The sequence below is a fragment of the Chiloscyllium punctatum genome, chromosome 22 (assembly GCF_047496795.1).
Source record: "Chiloscyllium punctatum isolate Juve2018m chromosome 22, sChiPun1.3, whole genome shotgun sequence".
NCBI lineage: Eukaryota > Metazoa > Chordata > Chondrichthyes > Orectolobiformes > Hemiscylliidae > Chiloscyllium > Chiloscyllium punctatum.
In genome coordinates, this window is record NC_092760.1 from 32,684,110 (window position 1) to 32,706,666 (window position 22,557).

Genomic DNA, 22,557 nt, shown 5'->3' on the forward strand with positions numbered 1-22,557 from the left:
TTGCCATCTATACGACTCATTCCCTGATCAAACACATTCTGACCTTAATAATGATTCTACACTGTGGAATCTTTGAAAATCCAAGTACATTACATCGACTGTATTTCCCTTTTTACTGATTTATGCACAACACCATGATTCTGCCAGCTATATCTCAGGCCTTCATCTGCACCACTGTGATGTACTACTTTTGCTGCTGCTGTTTCTGCCAACTGACTGATGCTGCACCTGCTTTTTGTGTTCAAACCCCAAGAAGAGTACCTCTAACTAACATGCAAGACCATCCAACTCTCACCTCACTGACATTCGGTCAGTCATTAACCTGTCACTTATGTTATCTAAGCAGATATATTCCAATTAGATGATATTATGTGATGGATCCCAGAGTAGTTGCTAATGGATTCTTAAAAACAGGATTTTTTTTCTGGGGTGGAAAGGTATCTTTAGGATTCACCACTCTCCAACTGAGCTGTTTATCTTCAGTCTCACTACAGAATTCACTAATGATTCCATGATGTTCACCACCACCACAATTATCAACTCCTCAGATACAAAAGTAGTCAGCATTCATTTGCAACAAGCCCTGGATAATATTCAGAGTCAAGAGAGTGCTGCTGGAAAAGCACAGCAGGTCAGGCAGCATCCAAGGAGCAGAAGAATCAACATTTCGGGCATAAGCCTTTCATCATTCCTGATGAAGGGCTTATGTCCGAAACGTCAATTCTTCTGCGCCCTTGGATACTGCCTGAACTGCTGTGCTTTTCCAGCAGCACTCTCTCAACTCTGATCACAAGCATCTGTAGTCCTCACTTCCTCAATTCAGGCCTGGACTGATAAACAGCTAATCACATACGAACCACAAAGTGCCAGGTAAGTGCCAACTTGTTCCTTCAAAAGAGACAGTGATGTATTTCTAATTTCAACTTCCACTCTCAGTCACTTGGATGGCAAGTGGCTTAGAATGGAACTTGTAGGTGGTGGTAGTCTCACACCTGCTGCTTTTGTCTTCTGCTGCTTTTGTTCCTTCCAGGTGTTGGATATTGTAGGTTTAGAATGCACTGTTGAATGAATCACGGTAAGCTGCAACAGTGCAATGTAGATGTTACATATTTACATGCTAATCTATGTTGGTGTTTATCAAATGCCTTCTGAAAGTCCAAGTAAACCACATCCACTGGCTCCCCCTTATCAATTCTAACCATTGCCCTTTGACATTCAGTAGCATTACTATCACTGAATCCCTGACTGTCCGCATCCTTGGGGTTACCGTTGACCTGGAACTGAACTGGACTGACTATATAGCTACAGTGGCTACAACAACAGGTGTGAATTTCGCAGCAACTATCTTACCACCTCACTCCCCAAAACCATCCACAACGCACAATTCAGGAGAGTCTTGGAACATTCCACACTGGCCTGGATGAGTACAACTTCGACAAGGTTCAAGGGGCTCAGCAGTATCCAGCACAAAGCAGCCCACTCGATTGGTGCCACATCCACAAACATTTACTTCCTCCACTATCAAAGCTTAGTGGTGCAGATGAAGCATGCGATAGAGCTGGCAGAATCATGGTATTGTGCATGAATCATGGTGTTGTGCATAAATCAGTAAAAGAGGAGATACAGTCTCCTAACGTACTTGGATTTTCAAAGGTTTTTGATAAAGGCACCACATTGTAGAATCATGATTAAGGTCAGAATGTGTTGAATCAGGGAATGAGTTATATAGCTGACAAGGCTAAGTCATAGAGATAACCAAAATGATAGGAGGTGATGTTGCAAAACAAAACTCAGAGCTGGGACCATTATTGTTCACCATTCACTCAAAATCAGTTGGAATCAGCAATCAGGAGCATCATTTCAAAACTTACAGACAGCATGAGACTGAGAGGGAGAGAAGTTAATGCAAAGGAAGTCAGTGTCATCAAAAATGTAAAAAGGGGAAATACTACTTGATAAATTTACTGGATTTCTTTCAAATATGTAACTGGTAGAATTTATAAGGGGGAGCCAGTGGATGTGGTTTACTTGGACTTTCAGAATGCATTTGATAAACACCAACATAGATTAGCATGTAGATATTACATATTTACAAGATGCACTGTTGCAGCTCACCGTGATTCATTCAACAGTGCATTCTAAACCTACAATATCCAACACCTGGAAGGAACAAAAGCAGCAGATATGTGAGACTACCACCACCTACAAGTTCCACTCTAAGCCACTTGCCATCCAAGTGACTGAGAGTGGAAGTTGAAATTAGAAATACATCACTGTCTCTTTTGAAGGAACAAGTTCCTGGCAATCCCTTTCCTGCAGCGCTCTCGATATACCTACACTGACGGGCTGCCTGAGGGCAGTTAGTGGTGGGCAGCAAATGGTGACCTTGCTGGTAATGCCCACGTCCTATTAAAGAATTTAAAAAACAAGCTCTTTCACACTGCGCTTGCACACGTGTATGTTCTTCACTGAATTGAAACATGTTTTCTGTAACAAGAATGGAGCACTCACATTTTAGTTGAAACCCCGCAAACATATTCCACTTCCAGCCTGTCACATACAGCAGAGAGAGAGGCTTCTGTGTGTTTGGTTTGCCCTGGACTTAATCCAACCCAGGGCAGGAGCAAACATCTTACATTGCTTCAGTGTGAGCTGTGACTCAGTTGTTAGTTCTGAGTCAACAGGTTGTGGGTTTAATCCCACTCCAGTCCTTCAGCACACAATCCAAGCAGGTACGAAGGGAATTTTGCCTTCTCAAGTGGCTGTAAAAGATCCTGCAGCACTATTTGCAGAGCAGGAGAATCTTTGAATGATTATCTCTCAACCAACGTCATTCCAGCAGATTATTCCCCTATCACCACATTGCTGTGATGCATTGCCTAATATTTAAACAGCAGATATATTTCAGAAGTGCTTTGTGAGTTATAACATTTTTATCCTGAGCTTCCTATACAAATACAAGCTCTTTCATTAGCCCATTCCTTGCCTAGCTGTAAACCAGTAAGATGTTTTTATAGGTCAACCAGTGCTGCAGTTAAACACTAGTGACCATTGTCTAAATGTAGCAAGTTTGCTGAATAACAAAAATTATAGAGAAAGACATGAGTTTGAAATGCTGAGGTTATAACTGCCTGGACTGCTCTTTTTTTGTTGTTGTGTAGCATATGTGCAGTTGTTTTTATGTTACTGCTAAAGTCACTCAACTACACAACATCTCTTCATGAATAAACCATTGTTAACTCAAGATGGATTGATCAAAACTGGAGATGCACAAGAGGGCAGAATTTAGAATCAGCTTTATTGTCACATGTTCTCATCGGTACACTGAAATATTTACAAGTCGCCCCTTACGGCACCATCTTAGGTACCAAGGTACAGATTATTACGTACAAATTCTTAGGGAGAAAAAAGTACAAAAAAAAAGTCAAGCAAAATATTAGAAAACATAGAGGAATTAGAGTTCAGAACAACAGTCCTCCCAACCCAGAATGCACCATACTCCACCTAGAAGTTCAGATCCACCCTGAGACTGAGCTTCCAGGGCCATGCTGAGGCCAGGGGTCTGAGTCCACCCTGAGGCCGGGAGTCTGGGTCCATGCTGAGGCTGGGAGTCTGAGTTCACGCTGAGGCCGGGGGTCCAGGTTCACACTGAAGCCGGGAGTCCATGTCTACCCTGAGGCCGGGGGTCCAGGTCCATGCTGAGGCCAGAGGTCCAGGTCCATGCTGAGGCTGGGAGTCCATGACTACTCTGAGGCCGGAGGTCTGGGTCCGCCCTGAGGCTGGGAGTCCGAGTCCACCCTGAGGCCGGGAGTCTAGGTCCACACTGAGTCCAGGGGTCTGCGTCCGCACTGAGGCAGGGCGTCTGGGTCCGCACTGATGCTGGGGTCCGGGACCATGCTGGGGTCCGGGACCACGCTGAGGCCGGGGATCTGAGTCCACGCTGAGGCCGGAGATGTGGGTCCACGCTGAGGCCAGAGATGTGGGTCCGCGCTGAGGACAGGGGTCCAGGTGTACACTGATGTCGGGGGTCCGGGTCCGCACTGATGTTGGGGGTCTGCGTCCGCACTGACGCTGGGGTCTGGGACCATGCTGAGGCCGGGGATCTGAGTCCAGGCTGAGGCCGGGGGTCAAGGTCCGCACTGAGGCCGGACGTCCAGGTCTGCACTGAGGCCGGGTGTCTGAGTCCATGCTGAAGCCGGGGGTCTGGGTCTGCACTGAGCCCGGGGGTCTGGGTCCACACTGAGGCCGGGGGTCTGGGTCCACACTGAGGCCGGGGGTCTGGGTCCGCACTGAGTCCAGGGGTTTGGGTCCATGCTGAGGCTGGAAGTCTGGTTCCATGCTGAGGCCGGGGGTCTGGGTCCGCACTGAGGCCGGGGGTCTGGGTCCGCACTGAGGCCGGGGGTCTGGGTCCATGCTGAGGCTGGGGGTCTGGGTCCACACTGAGGCCGGGGGTCTGGGTCTGCACTGATGTTGGGGGTCTGGGTCTGCACTGAGGCTGGGGGTCTGGGTCCACACTGAGGCCGGGGGTCTGGGTCTGCACTGATGTTGGGGGTCTGGGTCTGCACCGAGGCTGGGGGTCTGGGTCCATGCTGAGACCGGGGGTCTGGGTCCTTGCTGAGGCTGGGGGTCTGGGTCCATACTGAGGCCGGGGGTCTGGGTCCACACTGAGGCCGGGGGTCTGGGTCTGCACTGATGTTGGGGGTCTGGGTCTGCACTGAGGCCGGGGGTCTGGGTCCATACTGAGGCTGGGGGTCTGGGTCTACGCTGAGGCTGGCAGTCTGGGTGCATGCTGAGGCCGGGGGTCTGGGTCCGCATTGAGGCTAGGGGTCTGGGTCCACGCTGAGGCTGGGGGTCTGGGTCTATGCTGAGGCTGGAGGTCTGGGTCCATGCTGAGGCTGGCGGTCTGGGTCCGCACTGAGGCTAGGGGTCTGGGTCCACGCTGAAGCTGGGGTTCAGTGTCCATGCTGAGGCTGGGGGTCTGGGTCCACGCTGAGGCCAGGGGTCTGGGTCCACGCTGAGACTGTGGGTCTGAGTCCATGCTGAGGCCGGGGTTCTGAGTCCGCGCTGAGGCCGGGGTTCTGAGTCCGCGCTGAGGCCGGGGTTCTGAGTCCGCGCTGAGGCCGGGGGTCTGGGTCCGCGCTGAGGCCGGGGGTCTGGGTCCGCGCTGAGGCCGGGGGTCTGGGTCCACACTTAGGCTGGGGTTCCGGGTTCGCCCTGAGGCTGGGGGTCCGTGTCTGCGCTGATGTCGGGGGTCCAGGTCCGCACTGAGGCAGGGAGTTCGGGTCTACCCTGAGGCCGGGGGTCCAGGTTCACGCTAGTTTTCACCCCAGACATCTCCAATGCTGCTCGAGGATGGGAGATAAAACAAGAAAGAAAAGTGAAATGAAAGAGCTAGGAAGAAACAGACAGAGCAAAATAGCTCTCGAGTCCTCCTCTGCTGCCATCTTGGAAGACGCCACCGGAAGAATAATTAAAGATGCAGAGAGACAACTTAGAGGGTTAGCACTAGAATAGATTACAGAGATTTGATATGAAAACAAGCATTTTAAAGTGAAATGTACATTTCTTTTTGTGGGCAAAGTTAAAGGCCACAGAATTTTGGAGATGTTGAGGTTCACAGAGGCTAGCAGAAGAGTAGTCGAGTCTGGAGGGAAGAAAAGTGTGGATGAGTTGAGGCAGGAGAAGAGATCACAAACTCAGCTGAGGGCCAGATGGGAAACCAAGTTAGTTCAGCCTTAGAAAGTGTCACAAACTTACACAGCTATTGTCGCTGATGGCACGGGTGAATTAAGCTCCACCACCAAATATAAATCTAAATTCCATCTCACCTTGAGAGAAGGTGGAAAGTAATTTGATTCAATGTGAGGCAGTGTGAGCATGAAATTGGATGAAACTGAGAGAAAGGAACAGAGAACCTTTAAAAGTGTATGCAAACAACTTCAAAGGCAAAGAAATATATCATTACCTTTCCATATTTTGATATCACAAGTTGATAGATATAAATCAGCTTTAACTGAAGAGGAAGAAGGTGACCAGCTTGATGTGTTTTTCAAACTTGAAATGGAGTCATTGAAAAGTGCTCCCTCTGGTAGCTTAGTGAAAAATTACACAAATTGCAGTGTTTCATCATGTGCATGTAATATTGATGTGAAAATAAATCAGAAGCCCTTCATTGCTACTGATAAATATTTACCCTGGGCGCTAACATGCAGTCAGTGGCCTATTATATAAAGATTACTAATTCTGCTAACTGTAGTGGCTCAGACGATTAGTACTGATATTAATTCAACTCCAACATATTCCTTTGACTGAGTAACTCGACTCAGGCTCCCAATGAGATTAATTAAAACAAAAATACTTTTAAAAACCTAACAGAAATATATAAATTGCCCAAAGTGGTAAGTGAGGGGGTAAATGTAGGGGAATGGGTCTGGGTGGGTTGAGCTTTGGCGGGTCGGTGTGGACTTGTTGGGCCGAAGGGCCTGTTTCCACACTGTAAGTAATCTAATCTAATCTAATCTAGATAGAGGTAGCAACTGAAGATGTACTTAATTAATCAGAATTTTTTTTCCAAACCATTTGAGCTTTAATCAGAAATGTTTAAATGGAAACAGTGATTGAAACAAGCCTCCTATTGTAATTCTTTCTCTCTCAGACTCATAAAACACCCTTAGCCCTTAGTTATTGCCTTTCTACAATTTAAACTCATTTAAAGCTCAATTTGGCAAGATTCTGATTTTTGCGATACTGCTAGTCCGAGATTCAAACCTGGACTTTGTTCTTGATTTTTCAGTTTCAGATAAATACAACTTCTGGTAAATACTACAAAGTTTAGCTCTTTGTTTAATCTTCTGCTTTAGCTGTGATTAGTACGTTTTCATTCTGAAGGTGATGCAGTTATGATGCACCATCATCAAAATGTCCCATGATGCTCTTCTCATGAAAAGGCTGTCCAACAACACTTTATCCGCAAAAATTCTGGTCACCCTGTTCTAGTAAGGACATTATTAAGCTGAAGAGGGTTCAGGAGTGATTTACCAGAAGGTTTGAGTTATAAAGAACGATTTGATAGACTGGGACTTTTCTCACTCGAGTAGAGGACATTGCGAAGTGACCTGATAGAGGTTTATAAAATCATGAGGTGTTTTGGTGGGGTTAATGGCAGGTGTCTTTTCCCTAGGATGGGGGATTTCAAGACTAAGGGGCATATTTTTAAGGTGAGGGCAGAACGATTTAAAAAAAGACATGAGGGACAAATTCTTTACACAGAGAATGGTTCATGGGTGGAATGAACTTCCAGAGAAAGTGATGGCTGTAGGTACAGTTACAACATTTAAAAGAGACTTGGATAAGTACATGAGAAGGAAAGATTTGGGCCATGAGCAGGCAGATGGGACTAGTTTAGTTTGGGATTATGTTCGGCGTGGACCGGTTGGACTGAAGGGTCTTTTTCTGTGCTGATGACTCTATGACTTCTCTTGCAGATCACTGGGAATGATGTGGGTATGATTGTAAGTAATTAATAATTCAGCAGATTCAATGACCAGATTTGGAATCTCAACTACTATTGTGAAAGGCTTGCCAGTGAGCTGACCATTCTCATGAAGTAAATATTTTCTTACCAGCCTATTCAGTGATTTTATTACATACCTCTGGAGCTGGTAGAACTTTAATCCAGGCCTCCTGGTCCAGAGGTATGAACTCTACCTCTGTGCCACAAGAGACCCCACCATTCCCCTGAGGTAGTCTGCCAAGAATTCTCTAAATGAAAGCAGGCAGAGTGCAGAACAGATAATCTGTTCCCCGCATTACCATGGCTGTGCGGTGAATTATCACATTCCATTGATGATGACTTTTCCATTGGAGTTTTAAGTATCGACAATGACTTTTAACATGGGAATGCCATCTCATACTTCAACTTTACTGACATATTATTGTGCTGTAAAAACTTGGAACAGTGGTTGGGTGTGCTGTCATTTAGAAGTCCGATGAGAAATATAATGATTTTCCTGTTTGGTGGCTCATTCTATTCTTAGTTGACGTTTTGTCACCTGAGATAACTAAGTGATTGATCATGCAGAATTATGATAGTGAGAAACCTGTTGGGTTACTGCAAATTTCTGACAATGCCTGAACATTGATTCCTAATGCAGAGTATGGTAGTCAAAATGCGTCAGGCATGTTGGAAGGTTTGTCTATTCCTGAAGTATTCCTAGCACCACCATGCCTTGAGGAGAACATATTAGACCTAAGAGGACTAATACAGCCTTGACATCCAACAGTTGATGTTTTGACTCTCAGAAGTTAAATTGCAAGAAAACAAGTTCTTTTCCCAGAATTTAGAAGTGATATGATCAACAGCTTGAGAGAGATGACCTGCATATGACTCAATGGGAATTAGTCCACCATCCTCAGATCCAGAACAGAATCAAGGAGAAGAAAATACTTAGTCTAGGCATCCAAGGTACTGCCACATAAGAGTTTACCTCTTTCAATTAGGAAATAATTTGCCTGGTCTAGGAATTCAGGTCACTACAAGGAAGAAAGCATTGATTCAACAGAGCAGCTGCCTTCCAGGAAGGAAACTGATGAAATTACAGTTCCTTCAGATGAGTCAATGGACCAACACCGACAAAAAAAAGATATACGTGCTGAAGGCTGTCTGAGGAATAAAAACTCTTCCAGCAGAGAAATGATTCCCAGCTCTCTGCTGAGGTCAATTGTTGTCAATCCAGAAAACTACTATTCTTCCAAATCCCAAGCTAATGTATTCTGAATGGGTTCATGTTACATTGTTTCCACCAAAAACTACACAGTCTACAGATGGAGATAGGGGGCTGAATCTTTCCAGAAACTGGCCTCTTTTTTTTGGTGTGAGTTTTATGGAAGGTTTCTCAATGTGAAGCCTATCGTCCCAAAGTCACGTCATTACTTAAAGATCACACCCCATGCCACCTGCCTATCATATTCACACATGAAATACCCACCACTGCTGAAATATTCCAAAAACTCTGGTGCCCTGGTCAAGCATTGGCAGTCTAGAGTTGTTCATGCACATAGTAGGAGAACAACCACAAACCAAGAAAGGTTGTCCCAGGAGCAGTAAGTCTCAGGGTCAGCCTGGTATTCCCCACCCCCCTGCCAGAGCCTCCATAATTTTTCCTGCCTGGCACTTCCTGGCATGTTCCCACATGCCATTTGGACTCTCAACATTATCTGAGTCGAAGCCTTGCAGTTCAGTCATGCCCAATGCCACACTGCAGAGTCTCCCATTCAGATCAGAGTGGTGGTATCTATAAGTCATCTCTCTTGCCCATAGTGGCCCATGTTCTCCAATGCACTATCATTTCCCCGCATTATGTGCCAGCCATCCCCTATTCATAACTTTGGTCTCTTCTGCATCCCAGCTCGCTGCCACTGATTTCCCAATTTAAATTCTCAAGAGGTCCCTTGATAGCCCCATTGAATTTCAATGAGCTGGAACTGACCACGACCTATTCTGTGACCAATTTGGAGAAACAGTCCCAACTGATGAGTGACTTGGACCCCTGACTAATCTCTGTGCAGCTCCCCAACTGACTGACTGGAGTCACCAGATTACCTCTCTGCTTTTCATTTTGGCAATTATCACTGTCGTGTTTCTATCCAGAAGATGGGAGAATGGGCAATAGAGGAGTAATGAGGGGAGACATGGCAATAGTGAGAGGCTAATACATGCAAATGGGCCACTCATCACTCACCAGTGAGACTCTCATCTCACTGTTCAACACTTGTTTGGAAAGTAGAGCTTTTGCTCTCTGGCCATCTCACACGATTTTCCCAACTTTCTCACCAATGTCCACAGCCTTCAGGCCTGGGAAGATTCTACCTAAGGAGTTCCACCTTACCTTTTAGAAGGAGCAATATATTTGCATCAGCTCTGTAGAGTCCTAGTAATTATATTTGTCTAAATGGAGCCATATTATTTTTATCATGCAATACACCTTCTTGTTGTCTTAAGAATACTGTTCTATTTTAGATGCTCTATGGCAGTGTACTCTTTACCACTAATCATGAGATGGCCCAAGTCAAAGGAAGATTGATGACAGTGAACTGCCTCAAACTATCTTCTTCCAGTACTGCAAACTTTTAAGAGAGGCAGTAAAAGCTACAAGTTATCACAAGTGGTCATCTGGGAAAATACCGTAACTGTCATCACTATCAAATAGTTCTATAGGTCTACTTCACCTAAAACTGAAGTTAGTCTCCTCACCCAGGGATGATTTTGCACACAGTTTCCACACCTCAGCACAGATTCTCTACTGAGTCTTTCAGTTGTAGACTAACTGTACAACTAGAGTTCTCACATAGATGCATATTTTTTTAGATTAGATTCCCTAAAGGGTGAAAACAGGCCCTTCGGCCCAACAAGTCCACACTCACCCTCCAAAGAGTAACCCACCTAGTCCCATTTCCCTCTGACTAATGCACCTAACACTATGGGCAATTTAGCATGGCCAATTTTTACCTGACCTGCACATCTTTGGATTGTGGGAGGAAACCGGAGCAGACACGGGGAGAATGTGCAAACTCCACACAGACAATCGCCTAAGGCTGGAATCAAACCTGGGATCCTGGTGCTGTGAGGCAGCAGTGCTAACCACTGAGCCACTGTGCCGCCCGTTATTCTGCTATTTTCTCCTTTAGTTTTAAAATCTTCATTTTGATAAGTACATAAACTCCCGGATTGCAGTCACTGTAATATTCTCTATCTTAAAGCATAAAATCAACATCAAATTGCTGAGACTTTTCAGAATACTAAAATGCATTATTTTCATTTTTTTGCTTTTATTTGACTAGATTAACAAGTTTTTAAACGGACCTTTACTGTTCACAAGGTGTTGTTTAGTTGTGAATAATAATTGTTATAAATTGAGTGTGTCTATCCAATGACAGTGAGCACAAATGCTCCTGTATTGTGTTAAAAGCCATTGCTTCTTCAGTTACCACTGGAAAATTATTCAATATCCTCTTTCCATCGATTTAGTCTGCAAAGAATAGTGTGCATTTATTCATGTGTCCGTTTCTGATCTCTCATTTATAATTTCTATAGCAGCAAAAATATTTCTGTGATTCAGGAAATGAACTAAAAAGGTTAACTATACCACTCTCTACATCCATGTGCCTTTTCTCTCTCTCTTAAAAGGGAAAATACATCACTGGAGAATGATGGGCAAATGTCAATTCTCAATGGTTTTCACAAATTTCTTGACCATTTCAACCTTCAGGAAATGGTGCCTTTTGCTAATACTGCAGCCTTTGTGCATAGTTGGAGCTTTGTGTTTGCTTTCTATTTTGGTCTGGAGAGGAGATAATCTTGTAGAGATACATAGAGGAGAGAACATAAACCTGGACGGCTACTTCAGATTATGAGTGACAGGTTCGGACAAAAGACAGACACCAAATTCTTCACATTGGAAAGTATGTAAAATGTACTTTGAAGTTGATGGACACAAGTAGTTAAGAAAAAGTTGAAAGTTGTGATGGGAGCACTGCAGGTTAACTCTAGCTGGATGGGCTGGAATTAGCCAATTGATATTTATCATTCATTGTAGCTCAATAGGACTTGTTTAGTAAAAGTCAAAAATATTGCATCAACTGCATCATATAATATCAAAAGTTACCACATTCAATTCCTGCGTTATGATGAGTTAGCAGTGGGTACTAAAGCCAGCTTTGCAACAGACTGTGCTGTGGAGCCTCCCCTTTTGAAGCTGATGGGAAATCTTGGTGTGGAGGTGCTCATGTTAGACTGGGGTGGACTAAGTCAGAAGTCACACAACACCCAGGTTATAGTCCAACGGGTTTATTCGAAATCACAATGGAGGAGCAACGCTCTGAAAGCTTGTCATTTCAAATAGACGTGTTGAACTATAACCTGATGCTGTGTGACTTCTGCTGGGAGGTGATAGTCTGGCTGATAGCCCTCTTTCCATCTTAAGACTTCACAGCAGTTAATGGTTGTCATCATATGGTTGGAGATCATATTTTACTTTAATTTGGACACTGAGTATGCACTCCTTCAAAACACTGGGTCGGCCAGTCCACGCTAGAAGAACTCTGGACTTATTTAAGAAACAATTAGATATGGAAGGGAGGGGGAGAGAGGATCAATTTGGTCTGCTTTCCTCGATTAGTGCATCAGTGACCCTGATTGAAAATAAATGTGCGAATGTTCACTGAGGGTATGTCCAATATTTCAAGGACCTTCTGTACAGTTAAGTAGTCTGTTGACTATCTGCTTTAACGTATACATGTAAATAATGCATTACCATCCTATGGAGTCACCCTTATCACGTTGAAGGAGGTATGAGGAACATCCAGAAGAAGTGGTGGATGTGGATACAGTTACAACATTTAAAAGACATTTAGATACTTATATCAATAAGAAATGTTTGGAGGGATATGGGCCAAGTGCAGGCAAGTAGGACTAGTTTAGTTTGGGATTATTGTTGGCATGGACTGGTTGGATTCAAGGGTCTGTTTCTGTTCTGTATGACTCTATGATTTCAAAGGGACTGGAGTCTAAAAATAGGGATGCCTTGCTAAATATTATACTAGGCACAAGTTAGACCACATATGGAATACTGTGAACAGCTTTTCATAACCTTATTAAAGGAAAGATATTCTGGCATTGGAGACAGTCTGGAGAAGGTTCACAATGTTAACCTTGGTTTGGAGGTATTTTCTTATGAGGAGAGGTTGAGTAGGTTTGGCTTGTACTCACTGGAGTACTTAGAAAAATGAGAAGAGACTTATTGAAAGATAAGATCCTCAAGGGGCTTGACAGGGTAGATGCAGAGAGGTTGTTTCCCCTTCTGGGAAAGTCTAGGACTAGAGGGCATAATCACAGAGTGAGGGTCACCTAGTTAGGTCAGAAATGAAGAGGAATTTCTTCTTTCAGGGGAGTGAATCTTTACTGTAGAAGACTGTCAAGACTGGATTCTTCAGTAATATCAGAGGTTGAGATAAAGTGATTTTTATTAGTAGGGGCTTCTGGGCAAAAGGCAGGAAAATGGAGTTGAGGATTATCAGATTAAGTATAGTCTCATTCAGTGGGCTAAATGGCCTACTTTTGCTCCTATATCTTATGGTTTTATGGTTTAAGGTGGCAGAGCCAAAACAAAATTGTAGGTCTTTAGTGAGTGAGGAGTTCACAACATATGAGGTTTTAAGAAAAAACAGGAGACATTTAATAATTTCATTCTGACATGAAATAAGACTTATCTTCTAAAGCAGTTTTCATTTTTACCATAATTGAATACATGCCTCATCTTTTGCCTTACTTTAAAGAAGGAAAGACCTGCATTTTTGTAGCACTCTTCATAACTTAAGGGTGTTCCAAATCACTTTTCAGCCAATGAAGTTAAGTTTGAAGTTAAGTAGTGTTGGAAACACAGCAGTCCATTTCTGCATAGCAAACTCCCACAAATAACCATGCAGTAAACTACCAGATCATCCGTTTTAGGGTGTGAAGGCTAGATGTTGAATTGGGTAATGGGGACAAGCCTTCAACAGTGCATCATTGCCCCAGAATTGCACTGAGGTTTCAGTCTGGATTTTGTGCTCAGGTCTCAATCCTTTAACTCCAAAATGAGCATCCCAGCCATTGAGCTGTGGCTTTGCTCTTTATTCCACATACCAGAAGCTGCTGAAGCTGTCATTTTGTCAGCTGTGTTAGGGATAAATGACTGCTTTTAGCCAAGGAAGAACTTACGATATTTTATACTTCCATCTTATTTCTACTTTCTTATAATTAATGTGACCATTGTTTCTGTTTCCTAATTTCAGGACAGCCACACAATTCTCTTCCTGTGTGACCTGCACATCCATTTCCCTATCAGCATCATTGACAATATTAGAAAGCATTGTATAGAAGGGAAACTGGCATATGCCCCTATTGTGATGAGACTGGGCTGTGGCAGCTCCCCTGTTGAGCCTGATGGTAAGTGATATCCTGGCAAGTAGCCCTCCTTCAGTCTTAAGCAGTACATGGTGATTAGCATACGGTTGGAGAACACATTTTACTTTAATTTGGACACTGAGCATATTTTGCTTCAGAATCATGGGTAGGCCAGTACAGGTTAAAATTCTGGACTTATTTAAGAAGCAATTAGGTGTGGAAGGCCCTGTGATCTCTACTTGAATTACACTGGGGAGCATTTCTTAAAACAGTTTCCCTAGCAGAAAGTTTGACCAGTTCAGGGCCTATCAAGAGACTTAGTTGAAAGTGTAGTGCTGGAAAAGCACAGCAGGTCAGGCAGCATCCGAGAAGCAAGAGAGTCGACATTTCGGGCATAAGCCCTTCATCAAACTCCAACCATCCTGATGAAGAGCTTATGCACGAAACGTCAATTCTCCTGCTCCTCGGATGCTGCCCAACCTGCTGTGCTTTTCCAGTACTACACTCTTAACTCTGACCTCCAGCAGCTGCAGTCTTCCACTTGCTCCTATCAAGAGACTTAGTTTTACTCTTACAATATCCCAGCCATGCCATATTTTCTGGGACTGATTGTGGTGACCACATTCGCAGTCAATCAGGACCTGGCTGGTGGAAATCCTCCATGACTCAATTTATTAAATGGCCTAGTAATCATAACAGCCCTTACAGTCATTCTTTATAATAATACATGAGTGTGTTTGTGTTCTTGCTGTAATTAGGCATCTTGCCTCCATAGGAACTGAATGTGTGGCAAACAGAGCTGGCCTAGCTTACTGATCATGCCACTATTGAGGGATGATGCTGGAAATTAGCCCAAGGACACATTAAGCCCACCTATTAGATTGAGTGTAATGTTTCAAATTTGGAATATTTCTGCTAAAGCAAGAGTATTGTTCACCAGCGACAGAAGTTGATATAGTTGATTGATGATCCTCTGATCTGCCACTTTGTAACGTAGTGTTTATTCCAGCTGCAGAATTGTTACATTACACGTTACAGTGAGGCAACAGTTTTACAGGATCACTGATTATTGCCCTACACTTTCCCACCTTCCTGTTGCGACCTGCGACTCTCGAATTACCAGACAGATCAGGGGTCTCCTCGTGGCTTTAATTGCAGGTTGGCAGAAGACATTGCTAAAGTGAAAGGCCCATTTTTCTGAAGCTCTTTCAGTGTCACAGGATTAGACACAGTCGTGGGGAAGAATTCCTTCACGTACTTTTCCAATTAAATTACTGATTTCGTTGCTGTGTTGCCTCGTGATCTCCATTTGGTGTCACCTAACCTTTATGCCTGTGGTAATGACTAAAGATGTAAGGGGGAATGGCATGAGTTCAGTTATTTTCAAAGCTTGAAATGAAGTCTCCAGCAATGAGCTTTGAGAATGTTTATCCAGTCGTAACCCATTGGGAAAGGCCTGATGTAACACCCAGCCCAACAAAATGAAGTGGATCCTGCTTGATTTCCTCATCTATATTGGTGGTGGGGGCATGTAGTGATGATTGAAGGTACCCATGTTGATGGCCATCCAATGACTTCTGTTTAAAGGTGCTTATGTGGTTACTGGGGTAGGGCAGGATCACTTTGGCCTTGGTTTCCACACAGGATGAGTGAGGCATCATGGGGCTAAAGGCATTTATAGAATCTTTATTGTTGTATAAACCTTCAAGGGAATAAACAAAAATAGAAGGTCTACTTGACATATAGGGATAACAGGGACTGCATTGGTACAAGAAGGCAGCTCACCACCACCTTTAAGCACAACTAGGTTGGGCAGAGCATCTCCGGAACACCTGCACCAATCAACCACACTGCCCCGTGGCCAAACATTTCAACTCCCCCTCCCACTCTGCCCAGGACATGGAGGTCCTGGGCCTCCTTCACCACCGCTCCCTCACTACCAGATGCCTGGAGGAAGAACACCTCATCTTCCTCCTCGGAACACTTCAACCCCAGGGCATCAATGTGGACTTCAACAGTTTCCTCATTTCCCCTTCCCCCACCTCACCCTAGTTCTAAACTTCCAGCTCAGTAACTGTCCCCATGACTTGTCCGGACTTGTCCTACCTGCCTATCTCCTTTTCCACCTATCCACTCCACCCTCTCCTCCCTGACCTATCACCTTCATCCCCTCCCCCACTCACCCATTGTATTCTATGCTACTTTCTTCCCATCCCCATCCTCCTTTAGCTTATCTCTCCACGCTTCAGGCTCACTGCCTTTATTCCTGATGAAGGGCTTTTGCCCGAAACGCCGATTTCAAAGATCCTTGGATGTTGCCTGAACTGCTGTGCTCTTCCAGCACCACTAATCCAGAATCTGGTTTCCAGCATTTTCAGTCATTGTTTTTACCTGGGCAATAAATGCTGGCCATCCAGGGATGCCCACGTCCCATGATTGAATATAGGAAAGAGTTCTTATTGCTCACTTGCTGCCACCTGGTTGACTGAGGGCACTGGCGGACTAGGATCAGCCAGGCCTGAAGTCCTCTGCTGATAGTGTACCAGTTATAGTTATGGGTTCGTGGGTTTTCTTTGAGCAGTTTGTGTTTACAAAGGTGAGTGTCCCATACACTGACTCTTCATTTTCTTCCAATACATCCTCAAGGGTACTGGGAAGTAAATGGATTTGGGCTGTTTGGTATCTTTAAAAGCGATTTCGACAAGATCGGAGGAATGAACACTGAGGAGTTCCGAGATCGTTGGGGTGGAGAGGATTGGGAGCTACTGGACAGGTAACATTGGAGGAGAAAATGGGTTTGCTTCTTCCATTTTGTGCTGAGATTTGATATTTTTCACTTTTTATTGGTTTGTGCCATTGCCGTTCGAATTCAATAGAACAAATTGCCCTTTCTAGGGATCTAACTCTAAAGCCAAGGAAGTGTTTGAAGAATAATCTTCCATAGTTTCACCACTGATTGAGACAAGCATTTTCACAGTCATAAAGTAGTGGGCAGGAGAATGCACGTGGATATTAAGTGGACTTTCAGAGGGCATTCAATAAAGTCCCAAAGTCTGTTTGCTAAAGGTGAAACTCTCATTTGAAGAAATATTCTTGATCTCATTAAGAAACTAACTGAGAAGCGGGAACCAGAGTTGGGATAATAGGCAGACACTCTAACTGATTGGAAAGTGATTAAAACAGTCCAACAACATCTGTATCAACTTTTCACAATATTTATTAACTGCTTAGATAAAGCCACATATCCAAGTTTGGCAATATTGCAATAAATGGTGGCAGTGTAGATGGAAGTATTAAAATTACAAAAAAATTGATAAATTAAGTGAATGGGATAATTTATGGCAATAAACGTTTAACACAGGCAAATGTGGGAGGTCTTGTTGCAGCAGCACTGGACATTGGGGAGGCCACCTTTAGAATACTGCGTACAATTATGGTCACCATTCTACTGGAGGGATGTTGTGAAACTTGACAGGGTGCAGAAAAGATTTGCAAGGATGTTTCTGGGATTGGAGGGCTTGAGTTATAGGGAGAGACCAAATAGACTGGCACTTTTTTACCCCAGAGCATCAGAGGCTGAGGGGTGACCTTGTAGAAGTTTACAAATTCATGAGGGTGACAGGGTGAAAAGACAAGGTCTTTTCCCTGGGGTGGGGGAATCCAGAACTAGAGGGCATAGATTTAGGGTGAGAGGGGAAAGGACATAAAAGGAACCTGAGGGGTTATTTTTTCACGCAGAGGGTGGTGCATGTATGGAATGAGCTGCCTTAGGAAGTAATGGAGGCTGGTACAATTACAGCATTTAAAGGCCATTTGGATGGGTATATGAATAGGAAGGGTTTAGAGGGATGTGGGCCAAGTGCTGGTAAGTGGGAATAGGTGAGATTGGGACATCTGGTCAGCACGAACAAAGGGTCTGTTTCTATGCTGTATGACACTAAGTGGGAGGGCATATACAGACCTAGACAAGTGATCCAATGGGATATTTTTAGTGGCAAAGAGCTAGTAAAAGTGGAGAACTGCAGAAATTTAGGGATACATTATGGAATGTTGACCTTTTTTTAATCTAGAAATTAGAACACAACAGGTTCGATATAATGCTATAGATCTGCAAAGCCCTGAAACTAGAATGCAGTGTTTAGTTCTGGGGCGCAACTCTTATAAAAGGATATATTGACATCAGAAGGAATGTACTATAGATTTACCAGAGGCAAAGTCACGAGGACTGCAAATTCACAACAAATATATAAATCAGGTTACATTCATCAGAAATTAGAGAGGTGACCTGATCAGTGTTTCAAGATATTCAGAGGAACTGATAAAACAGTTTAGAGTAACCTATTTCTACTGATTGGGTACTCGAGCATTATGGTGCATAGCCATATGGTTAGAGCCAAGTCACTCAGGTCTGAAACCGAGAAGCTGTTTCTCATGAAAACTTTGGGATAAGTTTGGAATTTTCATCTGCAAGTGGAAGTTGATTTTGCAGTGATGGTTAATTTTAAATTTGAGATGGCTAGATTTTTTTGTTCAAAGATTTCAAAGGGCCGTGGGGCCAAGGCAAGTGTAGGGAACGAGCTCACAGATCAGCCAGGATCTCATTGTCAACATAACAGGGTTGAAGAGATAAATAGCCGTCTCCTTTCTCACTGTTCCTATGATGATTTGTTTTGTTACTCGGCGACTTGAGCCCGTCGGCAGAAGCAACAAGAAGAAGAGGGAGAAAGAGAGTGTGTATGCCAGCAGCATCGGAAGAGAGAGGGAGGGTGGATAAGTAGGGCCTAGAGAGAAAGTGTTTTTTTGGGAGATATGTATTGGCATTAAAACATGGAAAAGGGGATAAAGAACTAACAGCATCTGGGAAGAGACACAGATGGAGAGAATGAAGCCAATGACATTGGCCTAGGTCAAGAATTGTGGGCCAGCAAAGGTCCAGAGTAACAGTGAGCAAGAGTGGGCACCAGCATTGGTGCAGAAAGAGAGAATATGTTTTAAATGTGGCTGAGAGTGTGTGTGTATGAGGGTCAGGATAATCTCAAGATAATGCACTAAGATAGGACATTTTAAAACTGAGGTGATGGTGACAGTATTTTAGGGAGCAGTGCGATTTAAAAGAATTCTTAGGCACCATCAGTCATTGTCTGCAAATGAGCAACAATGAGACAGATTAATTCCAAAGACATAATGAAACCCTTTGTGTTTCCATCTCCCAGGGTTCTTCAGAGCGGCCTGGAGGTTGAACGATTGCGCCTCAGGAACTTCTACCATTATTTTCACTCCAAGCGAGGGATGTGGGATTCTCAGGCCAAGAAAACCACAAAGGAACCGAACGAGGGTTGAAACTTTGTCTATGCACTTTAAGAAAAAGGACATAAACCAGCAGACATATGCTCCATAGGCAAACCAGCCAATTACTGAGCCATGTAGGAGCATTCCCTATTGAAGACCGTGTTTCTCCTTTTTGACCCCACATGGAATTTCTCTCTCCGAACCCCGCTGTTTGTTTTCTCTTCTCGGCGTTCCCAGAAGTCTTGTGTTTTGGTTATTCCTCAACCAGTAAAGAAGTGGACAGAAGCCAGGAAGAATAGAGGCAAGGATTAGGAGTTTGTATATTGGAATCATTTTGAATTGCGACATATCCATAGACATCGTGGTATGCCTCCTTGTTGCAAGTTTGATCCTCTTGATCCAGCTCTGTGATCCAGTCAGTTGTTGCTGTTTTTTTTTCCATTGGTCACAAGCACCAGAATATTGGTTTGTCTATCCAGGGTTTCCTTTTGGTGCATAATATATTGGATTACAAGTGTATGCAGCTGGTTCCTCCTCTGAGCAAATGACATCCCTCTCCAGCTCAAGGGAACCATCACTGGCCTTTGAGCACATGCTCACCATAAAAAGAATACACACACTCCACATGCTCACTCTCACACATCATTACTTCTTGGACCAAGCTTGTTGGGAATGTTCACTCAAGCAACAGTGACACAAACTGTCCTAGGCTTTCTGGATCCCATTCAGATGCATTGGCGGTTGGTTTATCTGACCTTCAGAAGGTAGTGCATGTACTCAGTGAAGCTAGCCACTTCAGGTCTGACCTAATGAAGCCTTATTCTGAGGGAGGCCCCTGGTCTGGAGAGGGATCCCCATTTTGGTTATTACAAAAGCCAAGCTGAATCATCAGTCCCCAACAAGGGTACACATACATGTTACTGAACGCATGTATTGGTAATCATACCCATTGAGCTGTTATCTGCTGTGACATGCAAGGAAAGAGTAAACTCAAGCAAAGGACTGATGCCAAGGACTTTTTGTGTCAAAAGCTAGATCAGTTCTGCACGGTGATTTTAAAGACAGTATCACAGCTTCTTCTGTGAAACACCATCTCACTTGATTATGACCAATCTTACAGAAAGCAACTTTGTCTCATTTTTTTTAAAAAAAACACCTTGAAAATCAAACATGGAGTAGAGGTACAGGGTGTTGAGGGGAATTTGAAGTTTTCGGAACTAATTTATGGAATTGAATCTTAATTAATATTTAAACCGAATCATTGAGACTAAATGTTACACTAGTTGCGTTGAGAATTGATGGTACCTTTTAGGATGTTCTTAGAATGATGTGTTCTGAACTTATAAAATGGAAAAATCAGTTTTAATCCACACTGCTAGTTAGGAATGTTGCTGTTTGATATCATCATCAGGAGGATTTATTGTTTACAAAAATACTCCAGGCGGCAGAATTGCTTTTGTTATTAAGTATTCTGGATGAAGGATTTTTTATTAAAAACATTATTTATTCAGATAACAGTCCTCCAATTGAATTGGTAAAATATCTCTGTCTGTTGTCACTGGCAAATAGTCAGTGACAAATTGTAATCGGATTACATAATTGACAATGTTGAATTTGAAAGAAGTCTCTTTCTAGTCTTTGTTTTTAAATGGCTGACGGCTAGTCTGAAGAAAGATTGTTGGGCTTCCCCATGCATCTGGATGTTGAGCTTGATGCTCCTAGGTGCAGATTATAGTCAGGTGTTGATAGGACACTAAAATTGGCCTGTGTATGTGGAACTAGTTTTGAATAAAATTGAAAAGTAAACATGCCTTTTACGAACTTGCCGTCTGTCTTCATTCCCGTTCAGAAAGTCAATTGTTGACCATCCTCCATGGGGTCAAGGGAGCTTTGAGATGGCACAGCCGCATGTGTTGCAAACTCAGAGCCAAAGTCAGCTCTCTGAATATAATTCAGAGTCATCCAGCATGGAAGCAGGCCCTTCGGTCCAACTTGTCCATGCCGACCAGGATTCCTAAACTGAACTACTGCCATTTGACCGTGTTTGGCCCATATCCCGCTAAACCTTTCCTATCCATGAACCTGACCAAATGCTGTAATTGTACCCGCCTCCACCACTTCCTCTGGCATCTCATTTCCATACACGCACCACCCACTGCATGAAAAAGTTGTCCCTTGAGAACCTTTTCAATCTTTCCCCTCTCACCTTAAACTTATGCCCTCTGGTTTTGTACTCCACTTCCCTGAGGTAAAGACCTTTCCCATTCAGCTTTTGTGTGCCCCTCATGATTTTAGAAAACTCTGTAAGGTAATCTCTCACCCTCCTACGCTTCAGGAAAAAATGTCCTAGCCTATCCACTCTCTCCTTGTAACTCAAACCTTCTAGTCTCGGTAATATCCTTGTAAATCTTTATTGAACCCTCTCCAGTTTAATAACATCCTTCCTGTAACAGGGTGACCAGAATTGTATACAGTACTGCAACTGTGGTTTTACCAGTGTCCAGTACAGCTGTAACATGACATTCCAACCCCTGTACTCACTGATCTGATCGGTAAAGGTAGGTATGCCAAATGTAACCTAATCCACCCTGTCGACCTGTGACACCACTTTCAAGCAACTATGTACCTGCACCCTTAGGTCTCTCAGTTCGACACCACTCCTCTGGGCCCTACCATTAACTGCAAGTCCTGCCCTGGTCTGTCTTACCAAAATGCAACACCTCACATTTATCTAAATTAAGCTCCATCTGCCATTCCTCAGCCCACAGGCCCAATTGATCAAGATCCCATTGTAGAAAATCTTCTTCACCGCCCACTATATGACCAACTTTGGTGTCGGCCTCAAACTTATTAACCATGCAGTCCATGTTCTCATTCAAATCGTTTATATACATGATAAACAGTGGACCCAGCACTGATCCTTGTGACATATGTCTGGTCACAGATCTCCAGTCTGAAAAACAACCCTCTGCCTCCTACCCTCAAGCCAAATTTAGTCTCAAAATGGCTCACTCCCCTTCCCAAGTGATGTAAAGTTACTCACAAGTCTACCATACGGTACCTTGTCAACGGCCTTGCTAAAGTCCATGTAGACAGCATTTACTGTTCTGTCTTCATCCATCTTCTTTGTCACCTCTTCAAAAAGTCGAATCAAGTTAGTGATTCCCACACAGAAAGCCATGCTATCCCTAATCAGGAGAAAGTGAGGTCTGCAGATGCTGGAGAGTCAGAGTTGAAAAGTGTGGCGCTGGAAAAGCACAGTAGGTCAGGCAGCATCCGAGGAGCAGGAGAGTCAATGTTTTGGGCATAAGCCCTTCATCAGGAAT

General features: G+C 43.8%; 1 protein-coding gene across 5 annotated transcripts in view; it reads left to right on the forward strand.

The window, feature by feature from the left end:
- LOC140493483 (N-acetyl-beta-glucosaminyl-glycoprotein 4-beta-N-acetylgalactosaminyltransferase 1-like) overlaps positions 1-21,048 on the forward strand; it is a 687,601-nt gene extending 666,553 nt beyond the window's left edge. For all 5 annotated transcript variants that reach the window (XM_072591967.1, XM_072591965.1, XM_072591968.1 and 2 more), the window contains 3 exons: positions 13,831-13,984; positions 16,589-16,715; positions 19,156-21,048. In XM_072591967.1, coding sequence (XP_072448068.1) covers positions 13,831-13,984; positions 16,589-16,715; positions 19,156-19,282 — 408 coding nt within the window. In that variant the 3' untranslated portion in view covers positions 19,283-21,048. The remainder of the gene's footprint in view (positions 1-13,830; positions 13,985-16,588; positions 16,716-19,155) is intronic.
- The last annotated feature ends 1,509 nt before the right edge of the window (positions 21,049-22,557 follow it).